We start from the raw sequence: 22,439 nt of genomic DNA on the forward strand, positions 1-22,439 counted from the left end.
TTTTTTTGGTTTCAGCTTTATAAAAAATGTCATAATATTTTCATAATAGTTGTGGATCCGTATCTATTAATAATTATTTTATTTTGACTTATGATACATCACAACTATTGTAAAAATATTGTGATTTTTTTTTTTTTTTTTTTGGTTATCCATTGAACAACTTATATAATAAGTGGGGTGAGCCCATTTCTATCTAATTTGGGCAGAAGAAAATAAGTAAATTTGTATTGTGTCAACTTTACTAAGTCTACCGTTGTGATTAGAATCCCTTACATTTATAAAGAAATTTTATATTAAAAATTTTGAAATCTCAACTATGAAATTTTAAAATAATTATGTAGTTCATATACATGACATAAATTACATCATCAATTACTTACGTAGATTTCATATCTTTATCAAAATTAAAAAATAAAAAAAAAATAAAAAAGAAAGAAAGTAGATTTCATATTATGCAGTACTAATCTATATTAGATTAGGATTAAGTTACACCAAATAATCCTACGTACACAATTTTTTTTCAATTTTTTTTTTACAATTATTGAAGTGTTCAATTGTGATTGGTCGAGAAAAAATAGTGGATCCACACATGTTAGTGTTGTAAACCACTCACTTTTAACCACTTCAGTAATTGTGTCATAACATTATTTAGTTAGCAATATTACACTACCTATGAATTTTAAAAATTTTTATTGAATTATTTAGAAATTATTTTATTAAATCATTATTTTAAAAATCCTACTATTTGAATACATCTTCTCTATGTTATTAATGTGCATGCCATAGTTTGTGCCAATTGAATATTATATATTATTTAATCCATAAAATCATATTTAATAAATTAAATAATGTTATTAATATCAGATAATCTTGAAATTTTGTAAGTATAGAGGGTATAAGGAGAAAATGTAAATCAACAGTAAACTTATTAGAATTTGCATAAAAAAATTAAAAAAAAAAAAAAATCCATAGACATTTGACAGTAGTGAAAAGAGATGCTAGAAAAGTAGTCAGCTGCTCCTTTTCTTAGTCGGGAAATTATTAGGTTATCCCGAAGTACTGTAAATGCGTACTCCCTCATCTCACATGAATGGTGGGTCCCACCATGAATTTAATTAGTGGGACCCATTATTCATATGAGAAGAAAAAATACACATTTATAGTACTTCGAGAGTGACTGATTCCACTGATCTCGTGAGTTCAGCGGAATATCATAACTTTCTGAGAAACTTTCGAAAGGCTAACATGGTGCCTAAAGTCACGGAGATACATATCCGAGAAACATTATACCTTATACAATCTTTGCTTTTTTTAATAAAGAGTATGATTGGGGAATTTATGTATGTATTCACGAGACTTCGTACTGTTATACCTTATCCAATCCTTGACTTTTCTTTCTTCAAGTTTTGATTTATGTCAAAGACGCAAATTACTGAAAAAAAAGTAAAAAAAGAGTTTAAACGTGGCCTAGCAAAATGTTCTAGGAATTATAGGCGGTGATTGGGCTCTCTTCAAATGCATGCACTTTAGACTGATGATTTTTTACTTTATTTTATTTTATTATTTTTTATTCTTTTGAGAAGCAGATTGATGGAAAGAAAGTAACCTAACCAATCTCAGCAAAAAATGAAAAAGAAAAAAGAAAGTAACCTAATCAATGCAAAGAGATTCTCATGCAAGTCTAGAATGAATTTTCTTCTCCAAAAAAAAACATATATATATATATATATATATCTTATTAGTTTTTTTTTTTTTTTTTTAATAATTCATTTGATAAGAACAAATGTTATTCCATATAGAGGCCACTACAACTTTCCATTTTGTGAATCAATACTGTCCCTGCATGTCACATGAGAACTTCTTGCTGGTGTATTAAGTAATATATTAATTATTATAGAGAAATGTTTGATATTTATAATATGGTAACCTGTTTATTGTTTTAATTGCATATATAGATGCATGCATGGCCGTTTATACACGGAACGGATACTCTGGAAATTAATGGATACTCCGCAAAATAATTTTATCTTTAATTAAAACTTAATAAAAAAAGAGTGTTACTTATTGAGATTTCTTTTTTTTTTTTTTTTTTTTTTTTGATGTGAAAACTCAATACTTTAGATTAAACTAGAATCAAAGACATTACATCTTGGGACACCAGCCTCTCAATACAGCCTGGTATTTCCTCAACCCAAGCAGTTTGGTCTGACACGCTTTTAGCAAACTGGGCTAACGTGTGTGCAGCCTTACTCCCTGACCGACCCACCTGGTGAAAGTTAACCTCTCTGAACCTATAAAGCTGGGACAAGGACCCAGAAATAACATTAACAATAGACAATGGAGCCTCTGTGCGTCGCAGCATGGCGTTCACCATTGTGAGGGAGTCGCTTTCGAACAGGCAGTCTCGGATTCCCATTTCCCATGCAAAACAGACTGTTTCCTCCATTGCTTTGGCCTCTACCTCCATAGCACCCAGCGGAGCCTTTATCTTCTTGCTAAGTGCTGCCACCACCTCCCCGTGATGGTCCCATATCACCACCCTGATCCTGGCTTCTTTCTGCTGAGAAAAAACTGCACCGTCCATGTTGGCTTTGTACCACGGAGGCTTGGGAGGTTGCCACGTTGCTTCCACGGGATCTTTGAATGGCCATGTGGAATGATTAGCCATCACAAAGTTCTCCAGGAGCTCTTTTGTCCACCGAACGAGAACAGATGCTGGTTTTCTGCTCTTCCTGTGGCGCACCTCATTCCGGTTCGTCCAAATGCCCCATGCCGTCATTACCATCAGACCCACGTCCTCCTCCGGCCACTGCTTCACGTTTCGAGCATACCACAATAAGTCCAAGAATTCCGGGCATTTGTCCATCACCTTATCCGTATCCAAGCTTGCTTCCTTCCACACTTCCTTCGCACGGTGACAGTGCCAAAGTGCATGGCCTGTTGTTTCTTCAAAGCTTCCACATACCTCACAGGTATTATCTGCCGTTATCCTTCGCCGAAAGAGGTTATCCTTTGTGGGTAGGATATTCCGGCATGCACGCCACGTGAAGTTTCGAATCTTATTAGGGACATTCAAGTGCCAAATAAACTTCCAAAACTCCTTCATTCGTGTTGAGTTTTAGCTCTCCTCAGCGTTGTTACCAGCTCTCTCATCAAGTGCCAATCTATAGGCTGACTTCACCGTGAACTTCCCTAAAGAAGTCAACGCCCAGATGAGGCTATCGTCAAGCAAAGTCGGGCTCAGTGCAATGGAGAGAGTCGATTCAATATCCTTGGCCATGAGTGTTCGTTGTAGGGCTTCCAAGTTCCATTCTCCTTTCTGGTAATCGATTAACGAAGCCACTAATGATTCATCACCACCACTCGGGCATGGTGTGACAGCTTTAAAAGTGGAAGACAAAGGAAGCCAGCGGTCTCCCCATATTCGAACTTTGGCTCCATTTCCTATCCTCCAACGGCTCCCTTTCCGAACTATCTGTTGTGCAGCAATTATACTTCTCCAGGCATATAATGGTCTTGTCCCCACAGTAGCTGAGAGAAAGTCTCCATGTGGAAAATATCTAGCATGGAAGACACGGTAGAATAGTGAATTTGTAGAAGTTTGAAGGCGTCATCCCTGTTTGGCTAGTAAAGCCACATTAAATGCCATGAGGTCCCTAAAACCCATACCGCCCGTCTCCTTAGGAGTGCACATCTTCTCCCAGCTAAGCCAAGCCATTTTGTCAACCCCATTATTTTGTCCCCACCAAAATTTGCTGACCATACCAGCAAGCTCATCACATAAGGAATCTGGGAGTTTGAAGCAACTCATAGTATAAGAAGGAATTGCTTGGCCAACTGCTTTTATTAAAATTTCTTTGCCCGCATTCGATAGAAGTTTTTCCTTCCACCCCGAAAGTTTTTTGCCCAGTTTGTCTTTTAGATCATGGAAAGTGTTCTTTTTGGATCTCCCAACCAACGAAGGTAGTCCCAGATATTTTTCATGCTGGCGTATGACTTGAGCTCCCAATCTAGATTTTATTTCCTCCTGTATTGCCCGTGGAGTATTTTTACTGAAGAATAGGGTAGTTTTGGCTTTATTGAGTTGCTGACCGGAGGCAGCTTCATAGACAGTGAAAATACGCTGTAGCTCATTACATTCTTCCAATGATACTCAACAAAAAACCAAGCTACCATCAGCAAAGAACAAGTGGGAAATTCTTCGGGCTCTCCGACAAACAGCTACACCATTAATATTTTGCCTTTCTGTTGCCCGATGAAGAAGTGCTGAAAGACCCTCTGCACAAAATAGAAACAGATAAGGAGATAATGGGTCCCCTTGGCGAAGGCCTCTAGAAGGGATTATTCTACCTTAGGTTTGCCCATTAATACGGATAGAATATGTGACAGTAGTTATACACCTCATAATCACTTCAACCATTTTCTGATGAACGCCCATTTTCCTCATAATGTTCTCCAAGCAAGTCCATTCTACCCTATCATAAGCTTTGCTCATGTCCAATTTTAGAGCCATCTCCCCCACCCTCCCTGACTTCTTTTGGCTAATATGATGCATGGTTTCAAATGCAACTAACACATTATCAGTTATAAAACGCCCCTTGGTAAAAGCACTCTGATTTTCACTGACAATTGTTGATAAAACACTTTTCAACCTATTAGCAACTGCTTTAGGGGCTATCTTGTAGGCCACATTACATAAACTAATTGGCCTGTATTCAGTAATTTTTCTAGGGTTTTGGACTTTAGGAATAAGAACAATCTGTGTGTCATTATAGTTAGGAGGAACAATACCATGATTCAGGAAGTCCAGCGCAGCTTGAGTGTCACAGGTGCTTGTGAGTGACCAGAATTTCTGATAGAAAAGAGGTGGCAAGCCATCCAGTCCTGGTGCAGTATTAGGGTGCATTTGTTTCAGTGCTAAGGCAACTTCTGAGGCCTGAAAATCTCTGGTTAACATCAGGTTCATTGCATCCGTTACTGTAGGTGTGATTGCATTTAAAAGCTCTGTCATATCTCCCGGCTGAGTGGAAGTAAACAATGTGGAGAAATACTGCGTAGCTACATACTCAATCTCATCCATACCCTCCTGCCATAGCCCATTCTCATCCTCTAGTCCCTGAATCCAATTCCGCTGCTTCCTGTTCGACGCATTGGTATGGAAGAAGCTAGTATTGTGATCCCCTTCCTTCAGATAAATATTCCGAGATCGTTGTTTCCACATGACCTCTTCTATATCCAACCAAGAGTTTAGAGACTGCCTGACCTGCCGGATGGTTTCCATATTATGCTCCGGGGCGGTTTCCAGTGCTTGGAGCCTATTTCAAAGTGATTTGATCCGGTTGCCAACATAACCAAATTCTTTTTTATTCCATTGAGTAAGGCGAGCATTACATGAGGAAATACAGTTCTGAAGTGGATGACCCGTAGGGACACCAAGGCCAAACTCCCACGCATCACTTATAACCTCCGCACACCTTGGATCACGAAGCCACATAGCTTCAAACCTAAATGGCTTCCCACCTCTATGTCGTCGTTTCTCTCCTTGATTCCACCGAAGAGCTAATATGCAGTGATCTGACGTAATGGTCGACAAATGGTATAACTTCGCATTTGCAAATTTTAAAAACCAGTCCGACGTGGCCAATGCCCAGTCTAGTCGAATCCACCAACTATCTCCATTTGCAAAAATTTTGTTCCAGGTAAAACGTGGGCCCACATAACCCAAGTCTCTGAATCGGCATCTGTTAATGGCATCCCGAAATCTTTCCATCTATTTAGGTGACCTCAGATTACCCCCAAGTTTCTCAGCATCACTAACGATCTCGTTAAAGTCCCCCATACATAGCCAGGGAAGATGGTTTAAGCTCCCTAGTCTCTCTAGAATATGCCAAGTCTCCTCTCTCCTACCCGTTTTCGGTTGCTCGTAAAATCCCGTGAAACTCCACTTCCCTGTTCCATCAACCCCTCCCACCTCTGCATCTATATGCCACGGTCCAAATGTTTGGACATCCACCATTAATTCCTTCTTCCATAGTAAGACCAACCCCCATTTACTTCCATTGCTAGCCACTACCAGCCCTTCTGTAAATCCAAAAGTACGCTTCTTCTTAGTCGTCTCTTCCTTGGATAGCTTAGCTTCCATGAGGAAAACTAAACTGGGATCTTCAGAGGCAATTACCTCTTGGAGTTGTCGAACTATTCGGAGGTTCCCAAGCCCCCGATAGTTCCAACTTAAAGCATTCATTGATCTCGGCGGTGCTGCCTCACAGCCACCGCCGTTTCAATAAACTCCATAGCCAACATCTTACTCACTTCCACCACCTCAGCTTCCATTTTTTTTCTTCTTTGATGTAGTTACCAGGTCGGTGCTTGCATGGTCATGTGCTCCACGTTTAGTTCCTGCATGTGCCTCCTCCGGAATTGGATTAATAATTTTTGGCCCAGTTGTGATTCTTTTCCAGGTTCTAGGAGCTGGGTTATTAGTGATAGGCCCATTAGGCCCATTACCCAAGCAGCCCATATCTTGTGGTCCATGGTCCAAAGTCCCTTCCACGTTTGGTCCGTCACTTCTCCTCACTAGCAACGTGTTGTCAGTTTTTCCTTTATTCCTACAATCACGATCAGCATTATTAGCATTTGTAACCGAAGAAATATCAGTGCCATTAAAGATCGCATCATCAATTTCCTGGATGTGCGCCTTAAACTTCTCCTTGTCAGTAAGTATGTCCATGATCTTCGCCTTATCATTCGAATTCGAATATTCCTTGGGATTCGTACTTTCCTTTCTCGTGTTACCATCCGTCCTAGTCATCATCACCGAGCTGTCAGTCACCGTCGCCAGAGTAGTAGCGAAACCATTCTTTTCCACAACACTACCCGTTCTCCGAGCCTCCTACCCAGCCACCGATATTATCTTCTGCTTGGACATACTCATCTGAGGCGCACGCATCCAGTCTCCGAACTGCTGTTGCTGGGCATGTAACGTCCCTTTACTACGAATCCAGACGTCAGACTCCTTTGCAACATGCGTTAACCTCCCACACCAGTAGCAGAATATTGGGAGTCGCTCATACCGAAACGAAACCCACCCATCACTGTCTGGGCCAAACCGCACTCTCCGTCCACGGCTGAGCAGTTTTGTGATATCCAATTCCACGCGCACTCTCATGAACTCCCCTCCATCCGTTTCCTCCTCATCGCTGCAGTGGATTACGCGTCCTAATGTTTGACATATACCTTCTGCCGCATCAACCGTCATTCGTCTCGCAGGAAGGTCATGCACTTGAATCCAAAACTCCGCCGTATCAAAGCGAAGCTCCTTTAGAGACTGGTCGGTTTCGTATAGACAGAGAGCAACCAAATATTTGTCAAAGCTCCATGGTGCTCTAAATAGAATTTTCTCAGCATCCAACTCGTCTTCAAACGTAAAAAGAATTAGATGGTTCCCCAGATCTTTCATGCGAAACTCATGTTTTGTTTTCCACAATGGTCGAAGAGTCCGAGCCACAACTTCAATACTGAGGGCTCTCTTAGTGAAGAACTTAGCCGCTAGCATACTTCCTGGTTTGATGTTTTTGTTTTCAAAGTCAAACGTATCCCCCTCTTGTTCAGAAAGAGACAAGCGATTCCATTCTCTAGTTAAGGAATCCATAATACACACTGTTTCCCTGGTCCCACGAAAGAATTCCCACAAGCCCTATACACAACGTTGTTGCGTAAGGGAACTAATTCCTATGGAAGGAACAAAATTCTACTGACGAGGAGTTTGGCGCCGCCAAGACTCTAGGTCAGAGAAACTCTATTGTTTATATTATTATTGAGATTTCTTTTTGACAATTTAATAGTTAGGGGATGAAGAATTTAATGTTTTCAATAGAAATATCAGGAGGTGTTGGCTAGCATGATCTACAAGAGTCTGTAATTATTATGCATTCTTTGTATGCAGTAAACATAACCGGCTCAACAAATACTTTTGCAAACAAAAAATTTCAACGATCAAAGCTTTAAGTTTTTAAATATAAATACTAGTAGTATGCTTGTGAAACACATGAATTAATTAAAAACTCTATATAAAAGAAATATATATTTTAAAAATATTATTAAGAATTTAGTAGATTTTCATTTAGATTAAACTATTGAAATACAAATATATTTTCACCTACATGGCGTAAGGAAAACATTTAATGTGTAAATTTCATTATATTGAAATAAAAAATTATTATGATATATGATCAAAGATTCAAAATAACTATAATATATTTTACATTTTATTTTAAAAAAATTCAAAATTTTTTAAAATATAATTTTGTTGAAGTAGAATTTTTAATTTCTTAAAACTTAGCTAATAGACTTTTATTTGTAAATCATCTTAATTAATGAGAATGTAACGTTTGTCACAAGGAGAAGATAGCCACTTGACGTGGCCATGAGCTATAAGTCCAAATTTTTATATAATACTATATGCTATGATATGATATAGAGTAAATATTTAAATAAATATCTGAATAATAATCCCTAAAAAATATGGAATCTAGCCAAAAAAGTATGGAATTATCTTATAGAGATAATTCATTTAAAATAAAACTATTATGAGAAATATTTAAAATTTAGAAATGGAAATAGTTCTTTTTTTTTTTTTACTATGAAATGGAAATAATTTAAACTATATATTTTGAAAGTTTACACGGTTCTTCACAATAAATTTATATAAATTATCAGATCAAAAAAAAAAAAAAAACTTTATATAAATTTGTTTTCTATTTTCAAAACTTTATTTTTAGGAATATAAAGAAAAATCAATTTTCTTGTATTTTTGAAGTAAAAAACATGTTTAGTTGATTGAAATTAAAAAAGATAGTTTTTTGAAAAAAAAAAAAAAGAGAAGAAAATACTAAAATATGTTATTACTATAATTTGAACTCTAATGCTAATTCATTAAATGAGATAGATTCATTAAATTAAATGCATGTTTTCATTAACTTTTGTAAATTAAAAACTGAAAACAGCCTTTTATATATTTTCAATTTCCTTCATAAATTGAATTTTGAGATTAATTTTTGTTTTCTTTATATTTTGGATTGTCAAACAAGTTTTTTAGTCTCAAAAATATAAAATTGTTTTTGGAAACAAAAAATAAGGGCAAAAAACAGTTACGAAACATACTTTTAGTTTTTTTTTTTTTTATTATTATAAAAGAAAATCCTATTAGTCATATTTCTAGAAATTTTAAATTATACTCCAATTATAGTTTAGTTTAGATAAAACTCTATTAGCTATGTTTCAAGAAATTGCAAATTCTTTCAACCAAAATTTTATTTCAAAAAGTTTCAAGAATTTTAAAATAAAATAAATTTAAAATTGAAATCCATTTATATTTTTTTTAAACATTGACATTGTAAAAATTTAAACCGTCCATTTAATAATGATTAATCATGTCAAACTTAGTACCATGTTTTAACAATGTAGCAAATTATTTTTTTAGAGATAATTACAATATGTTGCTAATCTCAACTCAAACCCTTTCTTCTTCCTAAACCTCCAATCACTTTGTGCATGAGAAAATGACAATTCAACAATAAGGCCCTTAATTGTAACAAAATTCTTAACTATAAATGAATAATTAAAATTTTTAAAACACTATGATAAGATACTTTTGTAGAGGATTTCAAATCCGTAGACATTTTGAAAGGAATGAAAAGAGATATTGAGATGGTAGAACTCCTTTCCTACCATCGATGGCTGATTTTGCGGTCAATCTATTTCCTGAAAACCTCCCGCTGATCCGGATCCTGTGAGTTCCTACATGTCACTCAAAGTCCTAACACAAGTTTCAACAAATAATGGTTAAAACTTAAAAAGCTAGGTCGTTTGAACTTTGGACCACGCAATGCCCAGGTACTCAAATATATTATTGGGTCATTCCTCCCTAATCTGATTAGTCTATCAAAACAATTTTATGCTTGGAAATCAAGCATGAAAAAGAGGCATGTTCCTAGAGTCTTAGGTTATTCCTTCCTAAGGTGAATGATCAATCATAAAAAAGAGGGTATGTTCCAAGCATTTGTTTCCAAATTTCTTAACTTTCTGATAAAGAATGTAAGTCTAATATAAGATAGTAACATGGTGCCTAAAGTCATGGTGATAATAATCCGTGAAATGTTGGCGCCCTCAATAATAAATTAATATAGCTTATCAATGTTAATTTGTTTTAATTAAATATCACATGATAGGGGAATGTACATGTATTTATGTTCACGAGAATACTGTTAGGAAAATGACCTTAGGTTGCGCAGCTGAAATTGCTGACTTCTCTTTCTCTCTGAATTTTGAAGTTTAGAACTGACCTAGCAAAATATTATAGAATTAAAAGAAGTTGGGACTAACCTTATCATATATTATTCAAAGAGATTACTTCAATTTGAAACTTTGATGTTGGGCTTACTTGTGGCGATGATTGAGCTCTCTCCAAATGGACTATATATAGATTGATGGAAAATAAAGTAACTTAATCATTGCAACGAGATTCTCATGCTAGTTGAACTAGAAATTATAGAATATAGAGGCGGGAATATTGACCATTAAAAAGAAAATCTACAATGAAATTTTTTTCGCCAAGTACATAAATTTTCTTCTTAAAAAAATTTAGAATGAATATTAATTTTCGCTTGTATAATTTATTCGATAAGAACAAATCAAGTTCCATATAGAAAGCCACTATAGCTTTCCATTTTGTGAACCGATCGATACTGGCCCTTCTGTCACATGAGAAGTTCTTGCTAGTACCAAGCATGGACGGATTTAGATATGGATTTGGACGGATTTAGATATGGACTTGGGGGCAATGGCACCAACAATTTTTTTTTTTTTTTTTTAATATTAGTATAAATATAGGTTTTAATTTAAGCAATTTTTTTTCCTATAAAATTACACTTTACCCCTTAACAATATCATAGTTTCTTTTAAGAGTAATGCTATAGTCACAAACTTTTATACAACATTTTTACTAACTATTGAGGTAGCAAACTCTTATTAGTTCACATATAGGCCCATTACTTGCATCACATTTTTACTTACTAATAATCATTTACCACATAAGCAATTTGTAAAAGAGTTTGTAACTCTAGCATTTTCCTCATTTCAAAGGCCATAAAAAAATTTAATAGATCTAAATCTAAAACAAAATATACAAGCCCAACAAGAATTACCAATAGTAAAGCTTAAAAAAAAAAAAAAAAAAAAAAAAAAAAAAACGACCAATCTATTTTATCCAAAATAAACTACCCAACTCTTTAAAAAAATTTAAACAAAATTAATTTTTTTTTTCCTTATCTAGCATGCACACAACACACACACAAAAAACCTACAATGATTAAGCAGTAGAGTTGAAGACCAGAGTCGTTACACGCAGTTAGTAGTAGAGCCATCCCTAACTCAAGTTCTAGCTCCGTCCTAGTATCAAGTGATATAGATTGCAAAGTGTTATATATATATATATATATATATATATAAATAAAGGATCTATATTTCAGAGAAATGTTTGATAATGTGGTAAACCATTTATTGTTTCATTTGCATAGATGCATGCATGGCAGACTACACACGTTTTGGAAACCTCTCTATCTCTAAATGGATTGTTGGAGACTCCACAACATAATTATCAAATAGATTTGGATTGTTGGATACTCCACAACATAATTATCAAATAGATTTGGATTGTTGGATACTACACAACGTAATTATCAAACAGCTTTAGCACTTGATTTGGTATGTAATTTACCCACTTGTTTAACGATAGGGTTATTGACGGAACTGTATCTTCAATTAAAATTTAATAGAAATTAATAATATTTTCTAAAATACAAAAACTCTTAAAGGCTTAAAATTTGATAGATAAATTTTAAAAAATATATAAGAGAAATTAAAGATTAAGTACGTAATTTCATACTTAATGCAATCTTTTTTTTTTTAATGTAAAAAGATTAAATGACCAGATCTTTAAGTTTTTATATAAATATTTAAATTAAATATTCAAATAAATATTTAAATGATAAGTCATAAATATGTAATTATCTTATTGATAAAATATATAATTAAAATTTGAAGTGAAAAAATAGACATATATGGGGAATGTTAATACAAATAGAAGTAGAAATAATTCACTATATTCAAAGAAAATTATATATAAAAAAGTTAAAAACATTAAATGAAATAAAATAAAATCATTTTGAAAATTCATAGGTTTTTTAGTACTCCACTTTATATAAATTAAGAGATGCTTTTATAGAAATAATATTCATTGAATAATGGAAATTGTATTCGGGGATCTCTTCTTTAATATAGCATCTTTCCGTATATAGAAAATACGGATGGTTCCAAAAAGGAAAAGGAAAATAGAAAGAGAGAAAGAAATGCGGGTACCATGGTTTAATTGGGTTTGACCATATAATATAGTAATATACCATTAAAAAAAACATTTAAAAAATAATAATAATTGATGATTCAAAACGGTTTAGGTAATGGATCATGGCCAATCCAGATTTAATAACTATGATTTTTGTATATTATTTATTTTTGAATAATAATTATAGAGAGCATTCACATCATATTCCTATTGTTTCTCAAAAAAAAAAAAAAAAACATCATATTCCTATTTTTCTCCATATTTTAGAATAATAATCTACTACCTAATCTCTTTTTGAAACTCATATCAAATTTTCTATTCTAGGCATTATTTTAATTATTTAATTTTTTTATTTCTCTATTTCCAAAACATTTTTTTTTTAATTTATTGAGAAGTGTTACGTTCACAACAATTTCACAATAAATCATAAGCTGTAAGATATCATTGATTAAAATTTAAATCTACTACTGAAATTACTTTCTTTTCTATTAATAATAATCCATAATAATCTGTTAAATATAATTTAATTTGTTGTAAAAGTATTATGAAACTGTTGCGAATATAGCATTTTTCTTTTTTATTTTAGTTACAATGACACAAAAATAGTAAAAAAATAGTTTGGGAAGAAATAGTGTTTGCCTAAATATAAGAAAGCATTTTAGTGTTTATTATGCACGCTCTCTCACCATTTACGTGTAGTTTGGGGGTGTGTAAAAGTATGTATAATAGGTGTGGTGAACTATTTTTTACCCAAAATAAGAAACCTGACCCAAATGCTTGTGTTTATTAGGCACCCCGCTTGAGCTATAACGTAATGATTACCGCTCTTGCCTATAAATACCTCAATCACATATCCCATCTTCATTCAGAACCAGAAGACTAAAAACTAGCTCTCCCTTGCACAGAGATAAAATGGGGTTTATCAAGTATTTTCTAGCCATATGCTTCTTGGGGTTGGCCCTACTTCATGTCTCCCTAGCCCAAAGCTCCCACCAAGACTTTGTCAATGCACACAATGCAGCTCGTGCCAAAGTTGGTGTTGGTCCAATTAGATGGAACTACACAATTGCAGCCTATGCTCAAAATTATGCTAATAAGAGATCGGGAGACTGCAACTTGGAACATTCAGAAGGGCCCTATGGAGAAAATCTTGCTGAAGGTTATGATAACTTAAACGGAGTGGATGCAGTGAATTTGTGGATAGCAGAGAAGCCTTACTATAACCACAAGTCCAACCAATGTGTCGGTGGTGAGTGCCTGCACTATACTCAGGTTGTTTGGCGTGATTCGGTTCATCTTGGGTGTGCTAGAGTCAAGTGCCACAATGGGTGGATGTTCGTCATTTGCAGCTATGATCCTCCGGGTAATTATGAAGGCGAACGTCCTTTTTAAGTGGTTTCATTAGTTACTAATTATGATTATGTTGTTCCTTATCAGGAGTGTATGTGGTGGTAGTACCTTTCAAAAAAAAAGAGTGTATGTGGTAGTAACCAAATATATATGCATACCTTCTGAAGGATATAATGAAATATGTTTCTGTCACTTTTACTATCATGAAGAAGAAATTTGTTTTCACTTTGTTAATTTTCGTTTATACAATGGAGCTGATCACTGCTATGACGTTTCTGTCACTGGAATAAGTTTCTCTGACATATGTTAGACTTTCCCCACTCATTGAACATGGAAGGGTCCGGAGGTAGAGACATATAAGTCAATTCCCTGAAAACAACTTACCATGGGGGGCCATGCGAAGGTAATGAGTCTATTTTCTAATAAGGAAATATAAATCACAAAATGGTAGATATATAAGAGCATATGGAATTAAATCAAGAATATTTAAGCACATTAAAGATAAGAATAAAGTCAATATATTGAACAAGAAATTAACTGATACGTGTAATTTGATTGCCTTCCTTTTAACTTTGAAAACATAATTAGCACATAACCCGTTTGTGAATACTGGATACCATATATGACTGTATAGGTTTATGGCTGAGCTTTTCTTTTATGGTAAGAAAAGAAGATAGGATAATCTAAGAAAAAAAAAAAAAAAGCATTATGTTTTTTTTATCACGTGAACGTCAATAATTACATTAAAGATAGGAAAAAAGCATGGGAGTAGGGTACTTAATCATTTCTAAGGGCATCTGTTCTCCGCAAATCATGTCAAGACGGGTGCTTCTTGCCATTTACGACAACGCGTGTCTTATTCTATACAAACTTTGCCATGTGATTATATCAGCCGCTGTCTACTATAATAGAATTTTATGGTGCCATGTGTATGTTCAGGAGTGATCAGCACGGATACTAGTACATATATTATTGCCCCAAGAGGGGTGGCCCAGTGGGTGAGACCCCGCATGCAAGCACAAGGTCTCTCATTTGAGTTGTAGTGGGTACCAACTACCAAGTGGGGAGTGGGTTCTTAATTTGCATTGTATCTCATCTGCTGACTCTCTTGGGGTGCTAGGATGAGATCTATGGCACCCTAGTCATAGTAGCTATAACTTAATCTAACATTTCTTTGCGGAAGTGCCTTTATTAGGTCACGCCATGGAGAGTAGGTCACATATAGTCGCTCCCGCCCCTCTTTTGATCATTAAAAAAAAAAAAAAAAACATATATTATTGGAGTAATGCTACAACAACCTCTTTTTCTTTTTCTTTTTTTTAATATTTTTACATACCGTTGAGTCAGTAAATTTTTTTTATTATTTTTTATCTAGGTCAATTACTTAAATAATTTTTTTACTTACCAATAATTACTTATCACATTAGTAATTTGTATTAAAAAAAAATTGTAGGTTCAGCATTTTTATATAGGCAAAAATACATTTTTAGTCCCTACATTTTGAATCTATTTTCATTTTGGTCTCTAATTTGATTTCACGCCTACCCTAGTCCCTGAAATCAGAAAATCATTTCTATTTTGGTCCTTACCGCCATCTCAGTAATGGAAAAAACATATGTGGCAAACGGAATGCATTGTTAAGATAGTAAATTATATTTGGCATTTTTTAAATGCCGTGTCAACATTTAAATTAATAAAAAAAAATAAAAAAAAAAACCAGCTCAGAAAATTAAAATAATTTAAAATTTTAAAATAAACATTAATCTAATTAAAAATAATAATTTAATTAAAATAAAATATATTATTAAAAAATAAACTTTGAAATCTGAAGATAACAAGCCATGCATAAAACCCATTAACAAAAACTCTAGCATCAAATAAACTTGGTTCCCACATCCAAATAATAAACCCATTCACAAAAACTCTGGGATCAAAAACTATACTGGGAGCTGTGGACCTGTGGTCAGTGGCGACTCTAGGAATTTTGTCCAGGGTGTTCCTATTTTACTTTGAAAAAATTTTGGGTCATTTCGGTCTATTTCAAGTGTTTTGGAACGTTTCGGTAAATACCGGCCGAAATTTAAGATTTGGCCGGCATGAAGCTTGTGCTTAAAAAAAAAATGTTCTTAAAACCAAAACAAATTTGCATTCTGTACACCGAAAAACCTTAAAAGGAAAAAAAAAAATGAAAAGAAAAGAAATGAACAAATGTAACCGTATAATAAACTATAAGTTCATTTGAAATATTAATAAAATTATTAATTATTGTTGTTTAGTTGTTTCATTAATTTGCTTATCTTTTATAAACTATAATTATAAAATTTGTTGTTTCATTAATTATAAAATTATTAATTGTTATTTAGCCTAACATAATTTAATTTATTTGTCTTTTATAATATATTGGTTAATTTAATTATACAACTTTAATTATTGTTGTTTAGCGTAACAATAAATTATATTGCTTTAATTTGTTTGTCATTAATTATACTGCTTTAATTTGTTATATTATTTAGCCCCTTGTGCACATTACACATTTCATGTGTAGCACAATAATTAAAGCAGTATAATGTGCAGCACATTACACTGTTTTAATTATTGTTTACCTGACCCCAGTGGGCCAGCCCATCAGCCCATCTACTCCTCCCACTCAACAAACAAGCACAAGCCTAAGAGCATTTGCAGCAGTGGAGCTATATAGGTATAATGGTATTTTTTTAGCTTTTTATCACAAAAAACACAATGCAGCAATAGAGCTAAATCTAAAAGATTTAGCTCCTCAGCTACAGTGCACATCTATTTTTAGATGTGCACTGTAGCTCACAGGTAAAAAAAAAATACTTTTTTATTACAATTCTCTCTCCTCTCCAATTAAATATACATTTCCTATTTTCTCTCTCTCTCTCTCTCTCTCTCTCTCTCTCTCTCTCTCTCCGGCTTCTCTCTTTCTTCTTTCTTCCTCAATTTTTTTTTCTCTTTCTCGCCGGCCAGCTCCCTCATCTCCCTCATCCCTCAGCTCGCCGGCCAACTCCCTCATCGCCGATCTGTTCCGCCGACTCAGCTCGTCGACCCACCCCAAGCCCCATCGCCCACATTGATTCTAACGACGATTCCGACGAGGAAGCCCCCGACGTTGCAAACACTGAAACTCCGATGAAGACGACTCCTCCATTCGCACCTTCACCACAGCTCGCCTCGACGCCGCCAACGCAGGTGGAGGCTCTGATTCGGCTCAGCTCGAAACACGCAGATCAAGACGGAGAATCTGAGCTCCTCCGCCACGGTTAAGATCAAGAATCTGGGTCCCACAGCTCAGGCCGGGAGCTCGGTGCTTGGAATCGTTGTTTAGAAGTGATTGATTCAATGAATTGAGAATAGAAATCGTGTTTGTGGAATTTGTGAATGTGGTTATGGTTTTGTTTTTTTTTTTTTTTTTTTTTTTTTTTTTTTTTTTTTTTTTTTTTTTTTTTTTTTTTTTTTTTTTTTCTGTGTTCTGTTGTGATTGTCAAAGTAGATGGTGGTTGTGGCCGGTGGTGGTGGTGGTGGTGGTGGTGGTTGTGGGTGTGGCTGATGATGGAGGTGGTTGTGGATGATTGTGTGGAGGTTTTTTTTTAGTGAGATATATTATTTTATTGTAATAGTTATATTATTTTATTGGGATATTTATATTATTTTATTGGGTTAGAAGCTAAAATAGATCCACTGCTGTAGTATGTGTGGAGCTAAAATAGATAAAGTGACTTTTTGTATAGCTAAAAAGCTAAAAATATAGATCCACTGGTGTGGATGCTCTAATGCCCTAATCACAATAGCCTGCCAATAAAAAAAATTTCACAATCATAATAAAATTTCACAATCACAATACACAGTACACATTATACTAAGAGACCACCAATATTTCACCAACAGCAGCACCAAAACCAACACCAACAGATAAGATACAGCCAAATTCAAAGAAACAAAAAACAAATAAAAAGCAAAATATAAATAGGGGTAATTCGGCCAGCCAATTAGAGAATTCAAAAGAGAGAGAGATACTGAGTAAAGTTAGATATTAAAGAAAAAAGAGAGAGAACCATTCATTACTTTCATTTCAGTGAGATAAAGAGAGAGAGAGACTGAGAGACTGAGAGAGATTCAGAGAGAAAAAGAGAGAAATACCTTGAGGGAGGGAGCACCGAGCGGCGAGCGGCGAGCACCGAGCGGCGAGCGGTGAGCACCGAGCGGCGAGCGGCGAGCACCGAGCGGCGAGCGGCGAGCACCGAGCTGCGAGCGGCGAGCATCGGAGCAGAGCGATCTGCGATCTGCGATGAGGGGCGAGCGAGCGACGGCTACGACGACGTGACTTGCGAGCGATCTGCGATCGATCTACGGCGATGGCGTCGACGTGACCGTGGGTTTGGTTTTGGACCTTTGGTTTGCTCTGTATTGGGGTTTTTTTTTTTTTTTTTTTTTTTGATAAACACTAAAACACCTCCTCTGTATTGGAGTTTGTTTTGCTTCTGGTCTTTATAGACTGACTGTATTAGGGCTTGGTTTTCTCTGCCAGCGACGTGACCGTGGGTAAGGGTTTGATTTCTGATTCTTTGCATTGGTTTTTTTTTTTTTTTTGAGAATCCGTGGGTCGGTTTGTTACCTCTGTAATCTATTGGGCTTGGTTTACCGTGGGCTTGGCTCGGTTACAATTTTTTTTTTTTTTTTTTTTTTCAGATTGTAGTTCAATTTTTTTTGGGCTTTTTTTTTTTTTTTTTTTTTTTGCTTGAAAGCAGAACAGATAAATTTTTTTTTTTTTTTTTTTAATTTGAGGATGTTTCTAATTTTGTGACTAAGGGTGTTCCTAATTTTGTGATCAGGGTGTTCCTAATACAGCTTAAATATAAATTTTTTTTTTAATTTTTTTTTCAGTTCAGGGTGTTCCTGGGAACACCCTGAGTTGTACGTGGCGCCGCCACTGCCTGTGGTGACCAATTTTCAAAACCCATTAACGAAACCAAAGATCCAAACGGTCTGACCGATCTTCGTTTTCTCAGACAAGATCTCTCTCTTTCAGCTTTTTCTTTGGGATCTAGCTTTGATCTGGGTTTAGAGAAAGAGATGGGCTCAAATCGGTGTAGTGGTTGTGAAGTGGTGGTTGATCCGGTGGTGGTGGGGGTGGATCATTGGTTGGGTTTGTTGTTGGCGTGGGTTGCGGTGGCTTGATGTGCCCATTGGTGACTGATCGGTGGCAATGGTGGTGATTGGTGGTCTGATCTATTCATATGGATTGCAGATTGGTGGTCTGACTTTGATCTGTTCTGTTTTGATCCCTGGGTTTGCTCTTGTTCTGGGTTTGTTTGTGTTGGGTTCGACTTGCTCTTAGTTGATGGCAGTGGTGGGTTTGATTGTGAGAACGTGAAGTGTGCTGGGTATCCTTACTCTTGTTCTGGGTTTGTTTGTGTTTTTGGTTTTTGGAGAGAACGTGGAGTTGTTTGTTTTTATGTATTTTTTGTGTGTTTGTTTCCCAAGAAAAATTCTGGGTTTATAGGTTTGCTGGAGATTGAGTTAGTTACTGTTTTATGGGTTTATTTATTCGGTTTACTTATGATTTGGTTTGGTTTCTTTCATTTATTTCTTGTTTTTCTGGATTTGGTGGAGATTAGATTTTGGTTGCTGGATTTGGAGTTGAGGTTTGCTAGAGATTGGTTTGGCTGCTGGGTTTATTTCTTGGATTTGGCAAGAACATGTTCTTACGGAAAAAATAATGAAAGAAAAAAAAAATAGGTAGAAATCACATTTTCGTCCCTACATTTTCAGGTGATTTTCACTTTGGTCCCTAGATTTTATTTTTATCGCTTTTAGTCCCTATCCTGAAAAACACTTCCCGTTTTAGTCCCTACTGTTATATCAGAGACAAAAAATGCACACGTGACAAACAGCGAAATTAAAAAAATATTAAAATAATGTCCAGAACCTAATCAACAAGTGCCTCCGCACGCTGTGCAAAAAGCTCAACCACATAACTCAGATGGAAGAAGCCATCGCTCAAGGCAAACCGATCAACAAGGAGCAAGAAGAAGTCCTCTGCTTGAAACCCATCGTCTTAGCTCTCATCGATGAGCTCGACAAACTCCACCAGCCTCTTGCCTAAGCTGTTGCCGAAGAGCTCTCTCTCTCCACTCAACGCCTCCACCTCTCCCCCTCCGATTCCACCACCAACGACACCAAAACCTATAATAACCACAACCACGATGACAACAACAACAACAACAATTACAAATCCACCGCCTCCTCCTCCGATGAGCAGAACCGGAATGACGAATCTGACCTTGGCCTTGTGGAGGATCTTTTAAATCTGCTCTACTTTGGCTCGCTCTTCGATGTGAAGTCACAGGGAAGTTTCACCACCACGATGCTAACGAGGACTCATGTGTGCGGATGTTGCTTGACCTACGATTACGTCACCAACGATGCCACTGATCTGCTCAGTGAGCGGGAAGCTCTGGCTTGCTAAGTTTGATCAGCCTATTGATTCCAATGCCAACCTTATTTTAATATTTTGGACATTATTTTAATATTTTTTAATTCTGACGTTTGCCATGTGTGCATTTTCCGTCTCTGATATAACAACATGGACCAAAATAGGAAACGTTTTTCAGGATATGGACTAAAAGCGGTAAAAATAAAATTTAGGGACCAAAGTGGGAATCTCCTAAAAATGTAGGGACGAAAATGTGATTTCTGACCCAAAAAAAAAAACTAATTTTAATTTATTTTATTTTTGGTTTAAATTTTCTGAGTTGGCTTTTTTTATTAATTTAAATATTGATGTAGCATTTAAAAAATGCTAAATATATATTTTATTTTATTTTATTAGCCATGTTAGCATTTACTGTGCCAACTGTGCATTCTGTTTGCCACGTATACTTTTTCCATTTCTAAGATTACGGCAGGGACCAAGACGGAAATGATTTTCTGATTTCAGGGACTGACATAGGCATAAAATCAAATTAGGGACCAAAATGAGAATAGGCTCAAAATATATGGACTAAAAGTGTATTTTTGTCTTCCATATATTATTGTTCCCAACTCACCACAAATCACACATATGCATCAAAACCATCCTCTGTTTCTTTTTTGGTGGTCAGATTGGAATCACATCAACTATGCAAATATATTGTGAGTATGTCTAATATAAATGTGGTATAATCAATTAGATTAGCCTTTCAGTTAACTTTAAGGGCCCGTTTATTTGGAAGAGTGGAAAAGTGAGGATAAAAAATGGTGAGAGGATGGAAAAGTGGGAGGATAGAAAAGATTTTTATTTTCCTCATTTTTGTTTGGTTGGGAGTGAAAAAATAAAGGTATGGAAAAAGTGAGTTTGTATAAATTTACTCATGTATACTTATTAAAAATGATGCCCAATTAAAACAAAAAAAGTGACCAAAAAAAAAAAACACAAAAGAAAGCAAATATATATATATATATATATATATGAGCAACGTACACTTAAATAAATAAAATAAAATAAAAAGGAAAGAACGTGCAATGAGGGAAGAAAAAAAAGGAAGAAGAAGAAGAAGAAGAGGCACGTCTAGGAGGGAGGAAAAAAAATAAAAGGAGACAACGTCCAAGAGAGAGAAAAAAAAAGTGAGGAAGAGCAATGTACGGATAAAGCTCATGTGCAAGTGCATAAGAACATTTTTTTCCATTAAACAGCCTCATTTTCTTTTTTCAGTTTTCTCTCTATTTTGAGGAGGAAACATTTTGGTAGGCCTAGAGAAAAAACACTTGGGCCCCACAATTTATTTTTCTTCTTCTCACCCAATTAAATACACTCCAAAAAAAAAATTTCTTCTCATTTTTTCTCCAAAATTTTTCAACCACCTTTTTCACCTCCAAACAAACACACCCTAAACATAGTAAGAGTCTAAGAAAATCAATTCAAGCTCAAGTTCATTCTTAATATAAAGCTCCGCCTATAAAATTTTGGTTTGACGAGCATTGCCTTAGCTTTGACTTGATTCTTGAACTATTGTCGTGTGACTCTCAAGTCTCAATGAAGCAAAGGGATATGCTAGAAATTATTTCTTTTGAACAACCACAAAGTTGGTTAACCTATTTTTTAGAATGTATACCTCGATTGTTTAACAAGTTGCTTTAACTTAAGCTTTGAACCACAGTTCTTAAAAAGCGGACGGGAGAGGACAAGTATAAAAAGGATAATAATTTTTGTGCAACAGTAAATTATAAGCAACCTTTTTGGATATTATCATTTTGGCTTATTTGAAAAGGCAAAACAAGAAGCTCCCTAAGTTTTGGACGGAGAGGAACCCCTGCTCCTCTCCTCCTCCCCCCCCCCAAAAAAAAAAAAAATCTATTCCTCCTCATGTGACAAGGTAGTTAGTTCTGTCCCTGTCTCCCTGAACAAGGTCACATTAACTGTTGCTAAAGATTGATTAACCTATATAAACGACCTAGGCACTAGAGACTAGAAAGGGCTTAATAAGTGACAAACTGTCTTGGGGAGTTGAAAATAAGTAGATATAGAGATGGCTTAATTTTTTTAATCTTAATTTTTTCTGGATTATTTTATCATTATTCACCCTGTCTTGGTATTTTTGTTATTGTTTGTGATGTTAACAATATTGACCTAGGCCTTAACATCGATCTAAGTTCTTAAACAAAAGTTAAGAATTTCCCAATTAATATATTT

General features: G+C 35.2%; 2 protein-coding genes across 2 annotated transcripts; one reads left to right on the top strand and one right to left on the bottom strand.

The window, feature by feature from the left end:
* Positions 1-6,892: 6,892 nt before the first annotated feature.
* Positions 6,893-7,651, bottom strand: LOC126705020 (uncharacterized protein At4g02000-like). Its single transcript, XM_050403983.1, has one exon. The coding sequence runs from the start codon at positions 7,649-7,651 to the stop codon at positions 6,893-6,895; it is 759 nt and encodes a 252-aa protein (XP_050259940.1).
* A 5,593-nt stretch (positions 7,652-13,244) lies between these two features.
* Positions 13,245-13,984, top strand: LOC126706632 (basic form of pathogenesis-related protein 1-like). Its single transcript, XM_050406166.1, has one exon. The coding sequence runs from the start codon at positions 13,313-13,315 to the stop codon at positions 13,790-13,792; it is 480 nt and encodes a 159-aa protein (XP_050262123.1). The 5' UTR covers positions 13,245-13,312; the 3' UTR covers positions 13,793-13,984.
* The last annotated feature ends 8,455 nt before the right edge of the window (positions 13,985-22,439 follow it).

The sequence above is a fragment of the Quercus robur genome, chromosome 11, assembly GCF_932294415.1.
Source record: "Quercus robur chromosome 11, dhQueRobu3.1, whole genome shotgun sequence".
Lineage (NCBI taxonomy): Eukaryota > Viridiplantae > Streptophyta > Magnoliopsida > Fagales > Fagaceae > Quercus > Quercus robur.

Excerpts from the sequence above, each read along its gene's own strand:
- LOC126706632 (XM_050406166.1), top strand. The coding sequence starts at position 13,313 with ATGGGGTTTATCAAGTATTTTCTAGCCATATGCTTCTTGGGGTTGGCC.
- LOC126705020 (XM_050403983.1), bottom strand. The coding sequence starts at position 7,651 with ATGGATTCCTTAACTAGAGAATGGAATCGCTTGTCTCTTTCTGAACAA.